Source organism: Ostrinia nubilalis, chromosome 1 (assembly GCF_963855985.1).
Source record: "Ostrinia nubilalis chromosome 1, ilOstNubi1.1, whole genome shotgun sequence".
NCBI classification, from domain to species: domain Eukaryota; kingdom Metazoa; phylum Arthropoda; class Insecta; order Lepidoptera; family Crambidae; genus Ostrinia; species Ostrinia nubilalis.
In genome coordinates this window covers 16,709,152-16,726,315 of record NC_087088.1, presented here as the reverse complement: position 1 = coordinate 16,726,315, position 17,164 = coordinate 16,709,152, and the positions used below count along the sequence as shown (strand labels likewise).

Sequence of the window (17,164 nt, the reverse complement as noted above, 5' to 3'; positions counted from 1 at the left end):
GGGGAAATCAAGCATGTTGGCTTAAGCTCTTGTGTTTTAAGCACAAGATAAACGAGGAGCTCCAGAGATCAAGCTAGATTTTCACGTCATTTTCATGCTAAGTTTTAGTTTAGCCTAACCTAACTATTATCATATCTTTGGCAGTTGTCAAAAAGGTGACTAAGGGGCTGCGGCTAAATATTATTCATTCAGAAAATTATTGGAATATTTTAGAATTTCACGGTTCACTGGAGTGTGTGACAAATTATTTACGACAGCTGACACCCGATATCTTGTGTATCAATGGTCTGATCAAGCTTAGTGTTCGCGCTAGAGTATATTTTGCCATCAACCATGGATATCCATTCGGAGGCTGCTACTGTTGAGATCCAGGAGTCTCTCCTCTACTCAGCCAGGCATGGAGAGCTGTCTATCGTCAAGGCTCTGCTGGAGGCCAATCGTGAAGGGAAGTTGACAATGGACATAAATTGCAAAGGTACCTATTTCTATTTGATAAGGAATCTTTTCTGAAAACCAGCTTCATAGAAAATGTGCCTTTAATAATTAATTACATTACTTACATATTTATAAGCTATTCTATAAATATACGTAGGTACAGTAAATGTATTATTGCTAAGCTCGCAGGCATTAGTCATAATACACAATGATATTTATATTCATGTTTTTGTATGTTATCTGGAATTCTAGACCATTAAGAAAACGTTTGCTATATAATTTTACTTGGCTCGCAACTGTGTAAACACAAAGTGACCTATAATAAAAACCTAAATCTATTAAATAAAAATGAATTGATGTTCGTTAGTCTGTTTAAAACTCGAGAACGGCTGGGCCGATTGAGCTGATTTTGGTTTTAAAATGTTTGTCGTAGTCCAGGGTAGGTCTAAACGGTGAGCAAATAAGGAAAAATTGCGATGGCTTATTTATTGCCTTTAAGGCGGAACAGAGTTCGCCGGGTCAGCTAGTTGCTAAATAATATTAGCTTTTAGTAAGAATGCTTGTGTAGTCCAGTCATTTAAGCTTAAATTAGGTAAGAATCTCGGAATTAGAGATACCCAGCTGTAAGTCTGTAAATACTTGTATATTGACACCCTAAAAGTTGTCTCAAAACCTACATATGGTAGGGTGTAAGCAACTATTAAATTTTAAGGTCAAAGGTCACAAAAATCGGTTTTTTGCGTTTTTTTGGAAATATCTCATTTCCTATGGGTTTTTTGCTATTTGTATTTATTATCAATATTGTAGAATACTAAATTCTCTACAAATTTTGTTTAAAAATTTTTTTTATACGGTGAACCGTTTTCGAGATAGAGGGTGGAGAGCGCGCGGTCACTGCATCACTTCAGGTCAACTTAAGCAGTTTAGGTTTTTCATACAAAAGGATTTTCCCGCTAATTCCCGTGGGAATTTCGGTAATTACTTGTTGTAAATAAGCTTTAAGTTTACTAAGGTACCTACATGCCAAATTTCAAGCGTCTAACTTCCGTTAAGCGTTTAGATTTTTCATACAAAAGGATTTTCCCGCTAATTCCTGTTCCCGTGGGAATTCCTAAGTAAACTATAACCTGCCCAGGTGTATGAAGAATAATTGTACCAAGTTTCGTTAAAATCCGTCGAGTAGTTTTTGTTTCTATAAGGAACATACAGACGGACAGACAGAGACAAAAATTTTACTGATTGCATTTTTGGCATCAGTATCGATCACTAATCACCCCCTGATAGTTATTTTGAAAATATATTTCATGTATAGAATTCTGTCCGTCTGTATGATCCTTATAGAAACAAAAACTACTCGACGGATTTTAACGAAACTTGGTACAATTATTCTTCATACACCTGGGCAGGTTATAGTATACTTAGGAATTCCCACGGGAACAGGAATTAGCGGGAAAATCCTTTTGTATGAAAAATCTAAACGCTTAACGGAAGTTAGACGCTTGAAATTTGGCATGTAGGTACCTTAGTAAACTCAAAGCTTAGTTACAACAAGGAATTCCCGAAATTCCCACAGGAATTAGCGGGAAAATCCTTTTGTATGAACAATCTAAACCGCTTAAGTAGACCTGAAGTGATGCAGTGACGGCGCGCTCTCCGCCCTCTATCTCGAAAACGGTTCACCGTATAAAAAAGTTTTGAAACAAAATTTGTAGAGAATTTAGTATTCTACAATATTGATAATAAATACAAATAGCAAAAAACCCACAGGAAATGAGATATTTCTAAAAAAAGCGCAAAAAACCGATTTTTGTGACTGTTGACCTTGAAATTTAATAGTTGCTTACACCCTACCATATGTAGGTTTTGAGACAACTTTTAGGGTGTCAATATACACGTATTTACAGACTTATAGCTGGGTATCTCGAATTCCGAGGTGAACTTACTATAATGACTGGACTATGTGATTATGTTTTTTAATTAGCTCTTTCATTTGTCTTTGTTCACAATGTTCACATAATGCAATCTAGTTTTTACTCTAAATAACTTTATTTCACCAGGCAAAAACAAAAGCAACTTAGGATGGTCTCCGCTACACTTGGCATCGTATTTTGGCCATGTGGAAGTGGTGAGGGCTCTCATGGAGGCCGGTGCAAACGTAGATGCAATCAATGACACAGGAGACACACCGTTGCATAAAGCATGCTTTACTGGAAATGAGGTAAGTCAAAATATCTACACATGGCACTTAAAAAACTATGTACTTTTCATCTCCTTTGTTCTCATATCGTATTTTGTTGACTACCTAGCTAGCTGGTCACATAAATCTATTAACCTACACATCGCCTTTAAAGTTAGGACATTTTTTATAACTTTCGTCAATTGTCAGTTGAGATATGATCATGCTTATACACATGTGTACATAACTAGATTATGAATATGTAGTTTGACACATAATTTTTGTAAATGCTAATCTATATCATAGTGTTTTGCACACATATTGCTAGTTACTTATATCAAAACAAATTCCTTTAGGAGCTAGTGATCCTCCTCCTAAAATACAAAGCGGACGTCCACATCATGAACGGCGAGGGCCGGACTGCGGGCGACATGTGCCGATCGCGTGACGTCAGGCGGCTGGTCGACGCGGCGCAGCGTGCAGAGAGGCTTGAGAGAGAGCAGCGGCTGTTGACAGCGGCCAAGGAAGGAAAGATTGAGGAGATACAGGAATTGGTGAGTCGAGGGTTAAACTACGGCTACATGTGCAGATCACGTGACGTCAGATGGCTTGACAGAGAGTAGCGGCTGTTGACAGCGGCCAAAGAGGGGCGGATTGAGGAGATACAAGAATCGGTGAGTCAGGGGTCGGACTAAGGGGGACATTTTAGATCACATGACGTTCGTCGCTTGGTTGATGCGACACGGTGCGCGTAGAAGCGCGAGAGAGCATCGGCTGTTGACAGCGGCCAAGGAAGGAAAGATTGAGGAGATACAGGAATTGGTGAGTCGAGGGTTGGACTACGGCTACATGTGCAGATCACGTGACGTCAGATGGCTTGACAGAGAGCAGCGGCTGTTGACAGCGGCCAAGGAAGGAAAGATTGAGGAGATACAGGAATTGGTGAGTCGAGGGTTGGACTGCGGCTACATGTGCAGGTCACGTGACGTCAGATGGCTTGACAGAGAGCAGCGGCTGTTGACAGCAGCCAAAGAGGGGCGGATTGAGGAGATACAGGAATCGGTGAGTCAGGGGTCGGACTAAGGGGGACATTTTAGATCACATGACGTTCGTCACTTGGTTGATGCGACACGGTGCGCGTAGAAGTTCGAGAGAGCATCGGCTGTTGACAGCAGCTAAGGAGGGGCGGATTGAGGAGATACAGGAATTGGTGAGTCAGGGGTCGGACTACGGCTACATGTGCAGATCACGTGACGTCAGGCTGCTTGACAGAGAGCAGCGGCTACTGATTGCGGCCAAGGAAGGAAAGATTGAGGAGATACAAGAATTGGTGAGTCGAATGTCGGATTGCGGCTACATGTGCAGGTCACGTGACGTCAGATGGCTTGACAGAGAGCAGCGGCTGTTGACAGCGGCCAAGGAAGGAAAGATTGAGGAGATACAGGAATCGGTGAGTCAGGGGTCGGACTAAAGAGGACATTTTAGATCACATGACGTTCGTCACTTGGGTGATGCGACACGGTGCGCGTAGAAGCTCGAGAGAGCAGCGGCTGTTGACAGCAGCCAAGGAGGGGCGGATTGAGGAGATACAGGAATTGGTGAGTCGAGGGTTGGACTACGGCTACATGTGTCCAGTCACGTGACGTCAGGCGCCTGTTCGACGCGGCGCAGCGGGCAGAGAGGCTTGAGCGAGAGCAGCGGCTGTTGACAGCGGCCAAAGAGGGGCAGTTTGAGGAGATACAAGAGTTAGTGAGTTGAGGGCTGGATTAAGGGTGACAAGTGCTTATCACGTGACGTTCGTCACTTGGTTGATGCAGCACAGTGCGTGGAGAGGCTCGAGAGAGAGCAGCAACTGTTGACAGCGGCCAAACAGGGGCGGATTGAGGAAATACAGAAATTGGACTGCGGCTACATGTGCAGGTCACGTGACGTCAGATGGCTTGACAGAGAGCAGCGGCTGTTGACAGCGGCCAAGGAAGGAAAGATTGAGGAGATACAGGAATTGGTGAGTCGAGGGGCGGACTGTGGCTATATTTGCAGGTCACGTGACGTCAGGTGGCTTGACAGAGAGCAGCGGCTGTTGACAGCAGCCAAGGAGGGGCGGATTGAGGAGATACAGGAATCGGTGAGTTGATGGCTAGACTAAGGGTGTCATGTGCCGATCACGTGACGTCAGATGGCTTGACAGAGAGCAGCGGCTGTTGACAGCAACCAAAGAGGGGCGGATGCAGGAGATACAGGAATCGGTGAGTCAGGGGTCGGACTAAAGAGGACATTTTAGATCACATTACGTTCGTCGCTTGGTTGATGCGACACGGTGCGCGTAGAAGCTCGAGAGAGCATCGGCTGTTGACAGCAGCCAAGGAAGGAAAGATTGAGGAGATACAAGAATTGGTAAGTCGAGGGCTGGACTAAGGGTGACATGTGCCGATCACGTGACGTCAGGCGGCATATCGACGCACCGCAGCGGGTTGAGAGGCTTGAGAGAGCAACGGCTGCTGACAGCAGCCAAGAAGGCAGCGGGGCAGGAACTGGTGAGTTGAGGGCCGGTTGTTATAATTAGATTGTGATTAATAGACACAGTTTCCTATCCTTGAACTACTTGCTGGGACTTCTACCAGGCCTGTTCATCTCCGCGAGTTTACATCGAAAACAAAACACGCACGATTGCCCCCTACAAGAGTACTATTCGACAAGGCCTCACATACGAGCGAACATTGACTCACGCACGCGTATTCTTGTGTATGATGGAAAAAAATAAAGAAAATGGTGTACTAAATACTGTGCAGTATTTAACTGCCTAAATAATAATAAAAACACAGAATGTACTTTTTTAAGTTGCCTGAAGACACTGAGAGGTAAATAAGTAGTTAATATTATTCATGATAATTCATGCTAAATCATGTATTTCCTCCGCCATTTTCTGCAGATTGGCACCTCACGTCACATCATTTTACCGAAGTCAGCCCTATAGCTTCGGCGCAGTACCGATCACTGACGTTTGTCAACAAAACTTCTGACAAACTTGCTTGACTCTTGAGACAAGCTAAATTACACCATATTGTTAATGACATTGAGCATACATTTTTTTAAATACCTTCGCGAAGTAAAACTTCTGTACGTAGTACTTATTATTATTCTGTGCTTCTACTCAAAAACAATCTTCAAGAGTCCCAAGTAACTGGCAAAGTAAGCTCGCACTTATCTTATTTAGGGCCGCGCATGATAAAAAAAAAGTTACCTCGCCTCTGCAGTCATCATTACCAAACGACTAGTGAAAATGGTTCCCCAAATTACACTATTGAGGCTGACAATAGTGACTGAGTTTCTTGCGCTGCTTCTCAGCACTGGCCCATATATTGTCCCGAAGCAGTGGTAGGGTTAATATTGGGACGTCTAAAAGTGCTTTTTAAAAGCCTATTTGCAAAAATAAATGAGTTTTATGAGTTTTTTTTTTTAAATGCGAGCCCTAGCCCTTCATTACAGAACTTCGAATGCGAGCTGGAACTAACAATGAAAAAATTTATATTTTCAATTTTGTTTTCCTTCAGCTAAGCAGCCCCAACCCCCCAAACATCAACTGCGTGGACGCGCAAGGCAACTCGTGCCTGCACTGCGCCGCATATAGGGGCCACACAAGGCTGGCTGTACTCCTGCTGCAAAATGGTGTCGATACTACTCTCAGGAACAACTGCGGTGAGTAGAGTATAAGATAAAAGATGATAATGTCTATAGTTTTTTTAGGTGGCAAACGAGGCAAGGGATCACCTAATGGTAAGTGATTACTGTCGCCCAGCCCCAAGAGTTACCGATGCATTGCGGTCCTTTGAGATATGAGTACGCTCTTTTCTTGATGCTGATCACAGACGACAGTCCATTCCACAGTTTGGTTTTGCGGGGCAGGAAGTTTCTAGAGAAATGCACAGTTGTGGATTGCCAACCATCAAAGTGATGGGGACGGAAATATGCAAGTGAATAAGGAACTCGTGCCTGCATTGCGCGACGTATAGAGGTCATTATACACGACTCGCCGTGCTCTTGCTGCAAAATGGCGTCGATACCACGCTTAGGAACAACTGCGGTGAGTGGACCACACGTTAGAAGATAATATTGTCATTGTTTCCACCGAAATTAGGCATTTCTAATCAGATATTTTACTCATGACATGGTTGATCCTGTTGAGATTTTATTTGCCATTTGGGTTTCAAGCCAGCAGCTGTTTAAAATACAATATGTTTTTCAAGCTTATAATGAAAAATCATTTATTGTTTCCCACAACCAAAATTTAAATCTTATGTCTTCTGAAGTCCTAGGAAATCGCAACTTATACTAGAAATTAATTAGAAAATATAGGAAGAGTTTGAAAGCAAAACGGGGGATGAATGGTGATGACACAACCATTAGATATATGGACATCGCTATCCCTCAAACTTCACTGCTTGTGTTCCATTAGAGACCAAATTGACGATCCTGGCTGTACAGAAGTTCTAGTTCTAAAAGTCGAAAAAGCTACTTTAATACTGCAATGATAATATTCAATTTTGTCTACAGGCCAGTTAGCCATAGAGATATCCAAAGACAACGACGTGCGGGAAGTTCTCAACGTGAGACCAGTGCAGCGGTTGCAGCGCACAGCAGCCCGCTTTGAGGGCCCGCTGCTCAAGCGATCACGGTTCCTCGGTTGGCGACCGGTCTGGGTGAGAAAAGCAATTTTAAAGCTAATAATCTTTATGTTTAAATTGGTTTGGCTTGGCAGTAATGTAAAACTGCTGACGTAAAAAGACGTAGCTATTTGACGAAATATTTTTCTTCCATCATCAACATTTCAGCCACAGGACGTCCACTGCTGAAAATAGATCTCCCCCAATGATTTTTAAATTGACCGGTTGATAGCGGTCTGCATTCAGCATTCTGCCATATTGATTCCAATTTCAATTACATACCTACTACAAATTATCGCCATCAACTATTTTAGGTGAAGAATGTTCACTGATTGGGAGAGCAACCGATCAATGCTTTGTTTTGTTTACATTGGGCCCAGTGGGTCTAGACAAAGTGCAAATTATAATCGCAAACCAGTCGAAAAGTGGTCGAAAAGCGCCTTTTTTGTATGGAGTTTTGATGGATTCGATTTTCGATTCGATCAAAAAGTGCGTTTTGTCTAGGGGGGCAGGTAACTTATAGTTATTTCGAACATTCATAAGTCACAAAACTTCGGTTACTTTAAATTTTACGCCAAAACTTCAACTCTATTCCCTTATCACACAGGCGGTTCTCCAACGCGGAGTGCTCCTCTACTACGGTTCCCGGGCCGAAGGCGCCAGGGAAGGCGGTCGCTGCCGAAGCCGCAGCTACTTAGACGGAGCCAAGCTGACCGCGCCGGATACCGAACCCGCGCTCATCGTGATCAGCCTCAGTGACGGAGACACGCACCGCCTCGCCGTGCAGGGGGAGAACGTCACTGCTGCTAGACAGGTTGACGTCAGTTTATATTGCAAGTTGCTGACGGTACGAGACGGAGCCAAGCTGACCGCGCCGGATACCGAACCCGCGCTCATCGTGATCAGCCTCAGCGACGGAGACACGCACCGCCTCGCCGTGCAGGGGGAGAACGTCACTGCTGCTAGACAGGTTGACGTCAGTTTATATTGCAAGTTGCTGACGGTACGAGACGGAGCCAAGCTGACCGCGCCGGATACCGAACCCGCGCTCATCGTGATCAGCCTCAGCGACGGAGACACGCACCGCCTCGCCGTGCAGGGGGAGAACGTCACTGCTGCTAGACAGGTTGACGTCAGTTTATATTGCAAGTTGCTGACGGTACGAGACGGAGCCAAGCTGACCGCGCCGGATACCGAACCCGCGCTCATCGTGATCAGCCTCAGCGACGGAGACACGCACCGCCTCGCCGTGCAGGGGGAGAACGTCACTGCTGCTAGACAGGTTGACGTCAGTTTATATTGCAAGTTGCTGACGGTACGAGACGGAGCCAAGCTGACCGCGCCGGATACCGAACCCGCGCTCATCGTGATCAGCCTCAGCGACGGAGACACGCACCGCCTCGCCGTGCAGGGGGAGAACGTCACTGCTGCTAGACAGGTTGACGTCAGTTTACATTGCAAGTTGCTGACGGTACTAGACGGAGCCAAGCTGACCTAGCTAGCTAAGCTAGACAAAATAATATTACTTTATATTATAACAACTGAAACGGAGCCGTGGACGAATGAACAATATAACCTATAAATCGCGGCTCCGTTTCAATGGCTCCGTCGGGTTTTAGGCCTCAGCCTCGAGTTTAGCGGGCAGCGGCGCGGGAGCGGGGCGGGCATCGCAGACCCGTTCTCGAAACAAGCGGGCAGCTCGCGCGGCGCTTTAGCGGCGAATTGTTGTGTTCGGGGTTGTGTTGTCGAGATATTTGTTTTTATTCGCAAACGAAATGTCTGAACAACGGCGACAATTTTATTTCGATTCAAATTTATTCCTAACGCTCGATTTATTGTGGGCAAAAGAAGGAGTGCGCTGCCCGCTCGTTGCCCGCTCCCGCGCCGCTGCCCGCTCGTTGCCCGCTGCCGCGCCGCTGTTTTCGAGAACCAGTCTATTTGATTTTACGCATAAGATCCTGCCGCTCCCGCGCCGCCCCCGCTCCCGCCCCGCTGCTCGTTAAACTCGAGGCTGAGGCCTTAGTGGACGGGGCGTCTTGTGGACGGCACTTCTGGCGGGGGATTCGAGTCTCACATAACCCACTGGCCGTCGCCAAATGGCCAGCCCGGCTTTGATGCTGATTTCACCACAGGGATATAATATCAATAAGATAGTTTGTTCCGGCGTTTCTTCTCAGCACTTGCCATATGTTTGTCTCGAAGCGCTGGTAGGGCCCAAAAGATAAGGAGACATGTAAAGTGCCCCATAAGGGCTACCTTTTATTTTTTAATTTTTTACTACATTTTGACGTTCATAAGTGCCACTTGTGGTCTAAACTGAATAAAAATTTTGATTTTGATATAATGCTAATGTACACACGACAGCACATCAGGCTACCCATTTTTGTTGCAAACTCGCCTCTATTACAACTGCACAAGAACACATAGTGGTTACGTTGACGTGCCGTCGTCTGTACTTATTTGCTACCATTGAAACATTTAAACACAAAATAAACTCATATGAAAATTCCTTTGCTCTCCAGTCGTGGATAACGGCATTCAACGAGCACATCGCGTATTCAGGCCACTACCTGTGGGCCGGCGCCTCGCCCGACGCGGCCCGTGAGGCTACCGAAGACTTGGAGGATGAGTGCAAACCTTTAGGTAAGCTTTATTTCAATTAGAATATGGTTCATGAGTAAAATAATAAAGTTTTAAAAAACTTTTTACACCACATAAACATTAATTATTCCCTAATCCTGTGAAATACAATAAAGTATTGAGTATCCTCGATTCCACTCTACACTTTTTCCCATCCACCCCGTTGACGGGACAGAGCCACCGGGGTGGTTGGGACTAACCCAAATTCAGCCTGTATATTATGTAAATGTCACTCTTCTCTAAAGGAGTAAATCCCCGGAGCAGCCAAAATATGTTTTATATTCGTTCGTTTCGTTTTCAGCCAAATGACGTCCACTGCTGGACAAAGGCCTCCCCCAAGGTTTTCCACAATGAACGGTCCTGCGCTGCCCGCATCCAGGCTCTTCCCGCGACCTTCACCAGATCGTCGGTCCACCTAGTAGGAGGCCTGCCCACGCTACGTCTTCCAGCCCGTGGTCGCCACTCGAGAACTTTTCTGCCCCAACGGCCATCGTCTCTACGAGCTATGTGCCCCGCCCACTGCCACTTGATTTTAACAATTCTGCGAGCTATGTCGGTTACTTTGGTTCTCCTGCGGATCTCCTCATTTCTGATTCGATCACGCAGGGAAACTCCGAGCATAGCCCGCTCCATCGCCCTTTGGGTGACCTTGAGCCTTCTTATGAGGCCCATAGTAAGCGACCACGTCTCAGCTCCGTATACCATCACTGGCAACACACATTGGTCGAGTTTTATATAGTCCCGTGTTTTTTACCTTTCCCACACGTAGCTAGATGTCAAAGATTATAATTTCTGTTACAGGCTCAATGCAAGACGCGCTGACCGCAGCGACCAATAGCCTGGCCTTACTGGAAACGCAACTACGGGAGTGTTCCGCCATTTTGACGGCACTGGACAAGAGCGTGTCGGTAGGAAATTCGCTGCACCACTCTGCGTATATGGTGAGAAATATTTGATATAGACTCGTATGCTGAAACAAGCTAAATTAGAATTATACAAGTGGCCGCAACAAGCAGCAGTGTTGAAAATGTAGTGAAGCTTGTCCCTTTGAAATAGTTTTATCTGTAGTTCAAACATCGATTTCAGACTGAGACATACTGGGATTCGATATATTTGTAGGCTCGTATTTAAAACAATCTAAATTAGATTCATAACCAAGTGGCAGAAACAAGCTACAGTGTTGAAATTGTAGTGAAGCTTGTCCCGTTCAAATAGTTTTATCTGTAGTTCAAACATCGATTCTAGATCCTAGACTGCATCTCACTTAACACCAGGTGCGATTGCGGTCAAATACCTGCCTTGTCTTGCATAAAAAAAAGATTTACATAGGATTCGATATTTTAAGTCCTTTTCGCGAAATTGGAAAACCGTCAAAAACTGCAATTAAAACATTCCAGAAGAATGTAAGAAAAGAAAAACACCCTTGTTAAAAAACACATATTTCCTAATGAATTTTGATATTTATGCCCCAAGCATAGGGTTCAATATCGATTTATGGTTGCCATTTGTACGATCAACGTGCTTTCGAAAGTAATGTCAATGTGTTCTGCAGCGCTTCCAACATGCTTGCGGCTCTGGCGCTGAAGCGCTGGCAGCGCTGCGCCACTGCGCCGCACTAGTTGCACAGGCGCGTGACGCCGACGCCGCTCGTCTCAACAGAGAGGTAATAAAACTTTATTTGCGTAGTTGACCTTCTGAAAACTAACAAATATACTATTTTTGACAAACCAGTCTAATGAGGGTTTTCCCGTATAAAAAATCCGCCAGATGGCAATACGTAGACGCGCGGTCCAAATGCTGCATGATTAGTTATTATTTTTAACATGACATTGACAGATACGTCAAAATCCACCAATCACGCAGCAGTCAGATTCAGATCCCACATCCACGTCCCGACATCTAGCGGATCTTTCATACGCGAAAACCCTCATTGATGGTAGGGAGTGCCCTCCTGTATAAAAGTCATAATTTTATGGGACATTTCAGTGCTCTCCAATGTGGCAATAATCGCAACTGTCAACCCAGTATGATATTAGCGCCCACTTGTCAATGTCATATCTAGGACCCTGAAGTGTTGTAACCTGAAGCTATACACATTATACATGGGCCAGTTCACTTCACACTCAATAGAGGTGCGCGCTGCGGATTTGCATCGAAACGGTTCACTGCGTGCTATGCTAACGCAGTTCCTCAAAATGCGTAGGCGCCAAGCATGTGATATTATTCAGTGCGCTGAGGCACAATTTCCAGTCTCGCGCCAGTTACTGAACTAATGTTCATTAGTTATGCTCGGGATTTTCAATTTTAACGCCTAACTCTTAAGTTTACTGATAATGATAGTGGGTCATTCATTCGTTTATTGCGACTTTTTTCAGTCATTTCCAGTAGTTGTAACCGTTAACAATAGAAGATTCGATTTGTGTCGCAGATTGAACGCAACCGGGTATTGGAAGAAGCGTTAGCGGCACTCGCGCGGACACACCATGCCTTGGAAATGTCCGTGGCTGAAGAACTCACCAAGGTAATCGAATTATTCATTATTAATCACTTTCGGTAATAATAACGGATGGGTCAGTTTTGCATATAATATTCAATTTCTAGGTAATCTACAGAATTTACTGTAAAATTGTTTCTTTTTTTGTAGAGCAAAAGGAAAAAAAAGTCATCTATGGCACAGAATGACTCCAAAGAAAACTTCTTCGACGTATTTGAAGGTATATTTTTTATAACATTAATAACTATCACACTTACCATTTTTTTGTGAAAACATCCACCATTTTCACTCACGTAAAATCTAAAAAAATCTCAGAGCTCATATTTTCAGTGTGCCAATAAGTGCTAATGAACTGTCAAATAGTTGCAAAAAACGGTTCTCTTTGACGTGGCGGCGACGGCATCTCGAATCTTTATCACACAGTGTTGCTGCTATTGAATCTCGCTCGCTCAGTTCTTTGTTGCTCTATTCCGCTAGGTATATAGGGTGTGGTTTTGTAAAACAACACCCGTCTCAGGAGTGGTAGTATACAGTATACACGACACTACAACATACAATAAAAAAATATATTTTAAATTTTCATGGAATAATACATGAAATCTGGAATATGGTTTTTATTATCGAACAGTCCCCCTGCTCTCCCGGGGCGGCGGCATGTGCTCGGTGGTGTAGCGGGGTACGCGGGGGTGGTGCGGGCGGTAACAAGCGCTGTATCGAAAGTTTTGGGAGATGTTTGAATAAGGTTTTTTAAAATTAAAGTAATAGTTAAAATTGTATTTATATTTTTCCTGTCATTACTGTCATGTGTACTACCACCCCAGAGATGGGCGTTGTTTTACAAAACCACACCTTTTTTTTTATCCACAACAAGGAAGCTCTTGGCCTGTATCTCACCTGATGGTAAGTGATGATCAGGCCGAAGGTGGAAGCGAGCTTCACCCGGAATCCTCAACCACGGAACTGGCTATCTTACCTCTAACTGCCGGAACACAACAATGCTGTTGACATTGTTGTTAAGGCGACAGACTTAGGTAAGATGGTGGTAGCTAGCCAGACGGACTTGGAACAAGTCTTACCACCAACCAAACCGAACAGAAAAATCTGCCCCCATTGGGAATCGAACCCGGGACCTCTGCGTCTGAAGCAGGTGTATAAACTTTATGGTTTTCAAACAAGTTGTTTCCTCCAGGGTCGGACTCGGACGACGACACGCTGGTGACGGCAGGGCTGTCAAGCCCGCTGGGCGCGCTGAGCCCGTGGGGCAGCAGCCCTGACCTCACGCGCCACACGCCCGTCGGCAGCCCGGCCGGTACGTCACAGCGGGACTGTTCCCACCTCTCGCTCCCACCTAAAGTCTAATTATGTTGCTGTCGCGCTCGCACACTCACTGCGGGCACCCGTCGCACAGTCGCGACAGCAATATAATTACGCGCGAGCGATAAGGATGGGTAGCTTGGGGTCATCGGACAAAATTCTACGTGCTCGCAGACCAGACTAGTCCTGCAGGTCGCACTCGGACGACTCGCTGGTGACGGCGGGGCCTCATGCGCCGGTCGCCTTTCGGCAGCCCGGCTGGTACGTCACAGCGGGACTGTTCCCACCTCTCGCTCCCACCTAAATCCCGGTCCGTGAGCACGTAGAATTTTGTCCAATGACCCCAAGCTACCAATCCTTATCGCTCGCGCGTAATTATATTGCTGTCGCGACTGTGCGACGGGCGCCCGCAGTGAGTGTGCGAACACGAGCGATAAGGATGAGTAGCTTGGGGTCATCGGACAAAATTCTACGTGCTCGCAGACCAGACTATAGTGTCCTGCAGGTCGCACTCCGACGACACGCTGGTGACGGTGGGACCTCATGCGCCGGTCGCCTTTCGGCAGCCCGGCCGGTACGTCACAGCGGGACTGTTCCCACCTCTCGCTCCCACCTAAATCTGGATCTGTGAGCACGTAGAATTTTGTCCAATGACCCCGAGCTACCCATCCTTATCGCTCGCGCGTCATTATATTGCTGTCGCGACTGTGCGACGGACGCCCGCAGTGAGTGTGCGAGCGCGAGCGATAAGGATGGGTAGCTTGGGGTCATTGGACAAAATTCTACGTACTCGCAGACCAGACTATAGTGTCCTGCAGGTCGCACTCTGACGACACGCTGGTGACGGCGGGGCTGTCGAGCCCGCTGGGCCCGTCGGCAGCCCGGCCGGTACGTCACAGCGGGACTGTTCCCACCTTTCGCTCCCACCTAAAGCCCGGCCTGTGAGCACGTAGAATTTTGTCCAATGACCCCAAGCTACCCATCCTTATCGCTCTCTCGTAATTATATTGCTGTCGCGACTGTGCGACGGGCGCCCGCAGTGAGTGTGCGAGCACGAGTGATAAGGATGGGTAACTTGGGGTCATCGGACAAAATTCTACGTGCTCGCAGACCAGACTATAGTGTCTTACAGGTCGCACTCCGACGACACGCTGGTGACGGTGGGACCTCATGCGCCGGTCGCCTTTCAGCAGCCCAGCTGGTACGTCACAGCGGGACTGTTCCCACCTCTCGTTCCCACCTAAATCCCGGTCTGTGAGCACGTAGAATTTTGTCCATTGACCCCAAGCTACCCATCCTTACCGCTCGCGCGTAATTATATTGCTGTTGCGACTGTGCGACGGGCGCCCGCAGTGAGTGTGCGAGCACGAGTGATAAGGATGGGTAACTTGGGGTCATAGGACAAAATTCTACGTGCTCGCAGACTAGACTATAGTGTCCTGCAGGTCGCACTCTGACGACACGCTGGTGACGGCGGGGCTGTCGAGCCCGCTGGGCCCGTCGGCAGCCCGGCCGGTACGTCACAGCGGGACAATTTCGTACTACATGTGACAGCAGATGTCTGCCTTCACATTGTAAAAACGCCGCTACCGCACTATACAAAATCACACAGGAACAGCGACTACGCCGACTTAGTCTCCATAGGAGGAGGACGCTTTCAACGTTTCAGCCAAATGACGTTCAATACGATATAAGTCTCTTCAAAGGATTTCCACAACAACTGATCCTACGCTCCCGCATCCAGGCGCTTTCCGCGAGCTTCACTAGATCGTCGGCTTCTTTAATTTGCCAGACGCCTACTACTACCTACACTCATGGCATTGCTCAAGGCCTCCGCTAAATTGTTCCTCTGTAAACTCGTTCCTCTGTATTGAAAATTAGTATGAGCAGCGCACGCGCAACGCGCAATCGCGCGAGGCTAAGTTTTATCGGAAGTCCTTAAAAATGGTTCTCTGATATCAGGTGACGTGACCCCAACTAACGAAGCCCGCGGCTTCCCTCGTCGAGCATCGGTGTCATCGGGCTCCCCGCAGTCGCTGCATACAGCCGTGAGCCCGGCCAGCTCGCGCGGCACGCTGGTGTCGCAGGGCGGACACGTGTACCGCAACGCGCGGCCCTACAGCAAGGCCGCCAAGCTCAGGTGAGTGACTACCAGTGTAGTCCAGGTCGGGCGTCGGTTCATCGGGCTCCCCGCAGTCGCTGCATACAGCCGTGAGCCCGGCCAGCTCGCGCGGCACGCTGGTGTCGCAGGGCGGACACGTGTACCGCAACGCGCGGCCCTACAGCAAGGCCGCCAAGCTCAGGTGAGTGACTACCAGTGTAGTCCAGGTCGGGCGTCGGTTCATCGGGCTCCCCGCAGTCGCTGCATACAGCCGTGAGCCCGGCCAGCTCGCGCGGCACGCTGGTGTCGCAGGGCGGACACGTGTACCGCAACGCGCGGCCCTACAGCAAGGCCGCCAAGCTCAGGTGAGTGACTACCAGTGTAGTCCAGGTCGGGCGTCGGTTCATCGGGCTCCCCGCAGTCGCTGCATACAGCCGTGAGCCCGGCCAGCTCGCGCGGCACGCTGGTGTCGCAGGGCGGACACGTGTACCGCAACGCGCGGCCCTACAGCAAGGCCGCCAAGCTCAGGTGAGTGACTACCAGTGTAGTCCAGGTCGGGCGTCGGTTCATCGGGCTCCCCGCAGTCGCTGCATACAGCCGTGAGCCCGGCCAGCTCGCGCGGCACGCTGGTGTCGCAGGGCGGACACGTGTACCGCAACGCGCGGCCCTACAGCAAGGCCGCCAAGCTCAGGTGAGTGACTACCAGTGTAGTCCAGGTCGGGCGTCGGTTCATCGGGCTCCCCGCAGTCGCTGCATACAGCCGTGAGCCCGGCCAGCTCGCGCGGCACGCTGGTGTCGCAGGGCGGACACGTGTACCGCAACGCGCGGCCCTACAGCAAGGCCGCCAAGCTCAGGTGAGTGACTACCAGTGTAGTCCAGGTCGGGCGTCGGTTCATCGGGCTCCCCGCAGTCGCTGCATACAGCCGTGAGCCCGGCCAGCTCGCGCGGCACGCTGGTGTCGCAGGGCGGACACGTGTACCGCAACGCGCGGCCCTACAGCAAGGCCGCCAAGCTCAGGTGAGTGACTACCAGTGTAGTCCAGGTCGGGCGTCGGTTCATCGGGCTCCCCGCAGTCGCTGCATACAGCCGTGAGCCCGGCCAGCTCGCGCGGCACGCTGGTGTCGCAGGGCGGACACGTGTACCGCAACGCGCGGCCCTACAGCAAGGCCGCCAAGCTCAGGTGACTACCAGTGTAGTCCAGGTCGGGCGTCGGTTCATCGGGCTCCCCGCAGTCGCTGCATACAGCCGTGAGCCCGGCCAGCTCGCGCGGCACGCTGGTGTCGCAGGGCGGACACGTGTACCGCAACGCGCGGCCCTACAGCAAGGCCGCCAAGCTCAGGTGA

At 48.3% G+C, this 17,164-nt stretch overlaps 1 protein-coding gene across 1 annotated transcript; it reads left to right on the top strand.

Annotated features, from left to right (window-relative positions):
• Nucleotides 1-151: 151 nt before the first annotated feature.
• Nucleotides 152-17,154, top strand: LOC135074428 (oxysterol-binding protein-related protein 1-like). The gene is made up of 12 exons (XM_063968723.1): nt 152-475; nt 2,493-2,653; nt 2,968-3,165; nt 6,163-6,307; nt 7,163-7,308; nt 9,795-9,915; nt 10,714-10,853; nt 11,465-11,575; nt 12,341-12,433; nt 12,557-12,626; nt 13,596-13,715; nt 15,683-17,154. Exons 1-12 carry the CDS (start codon nt 334-336, stop codon nt 15,862-15,864), a joined length of 1,629 nt encoding a protein of 542 aa, XP_063824793.1. The 5' UTR covers nt 152-333; the 3' UTR covers nt 15,865-17,154.
• The last annotated feature ends 10 nt before the right edge of the window (nt 17,155-17,164 follow it).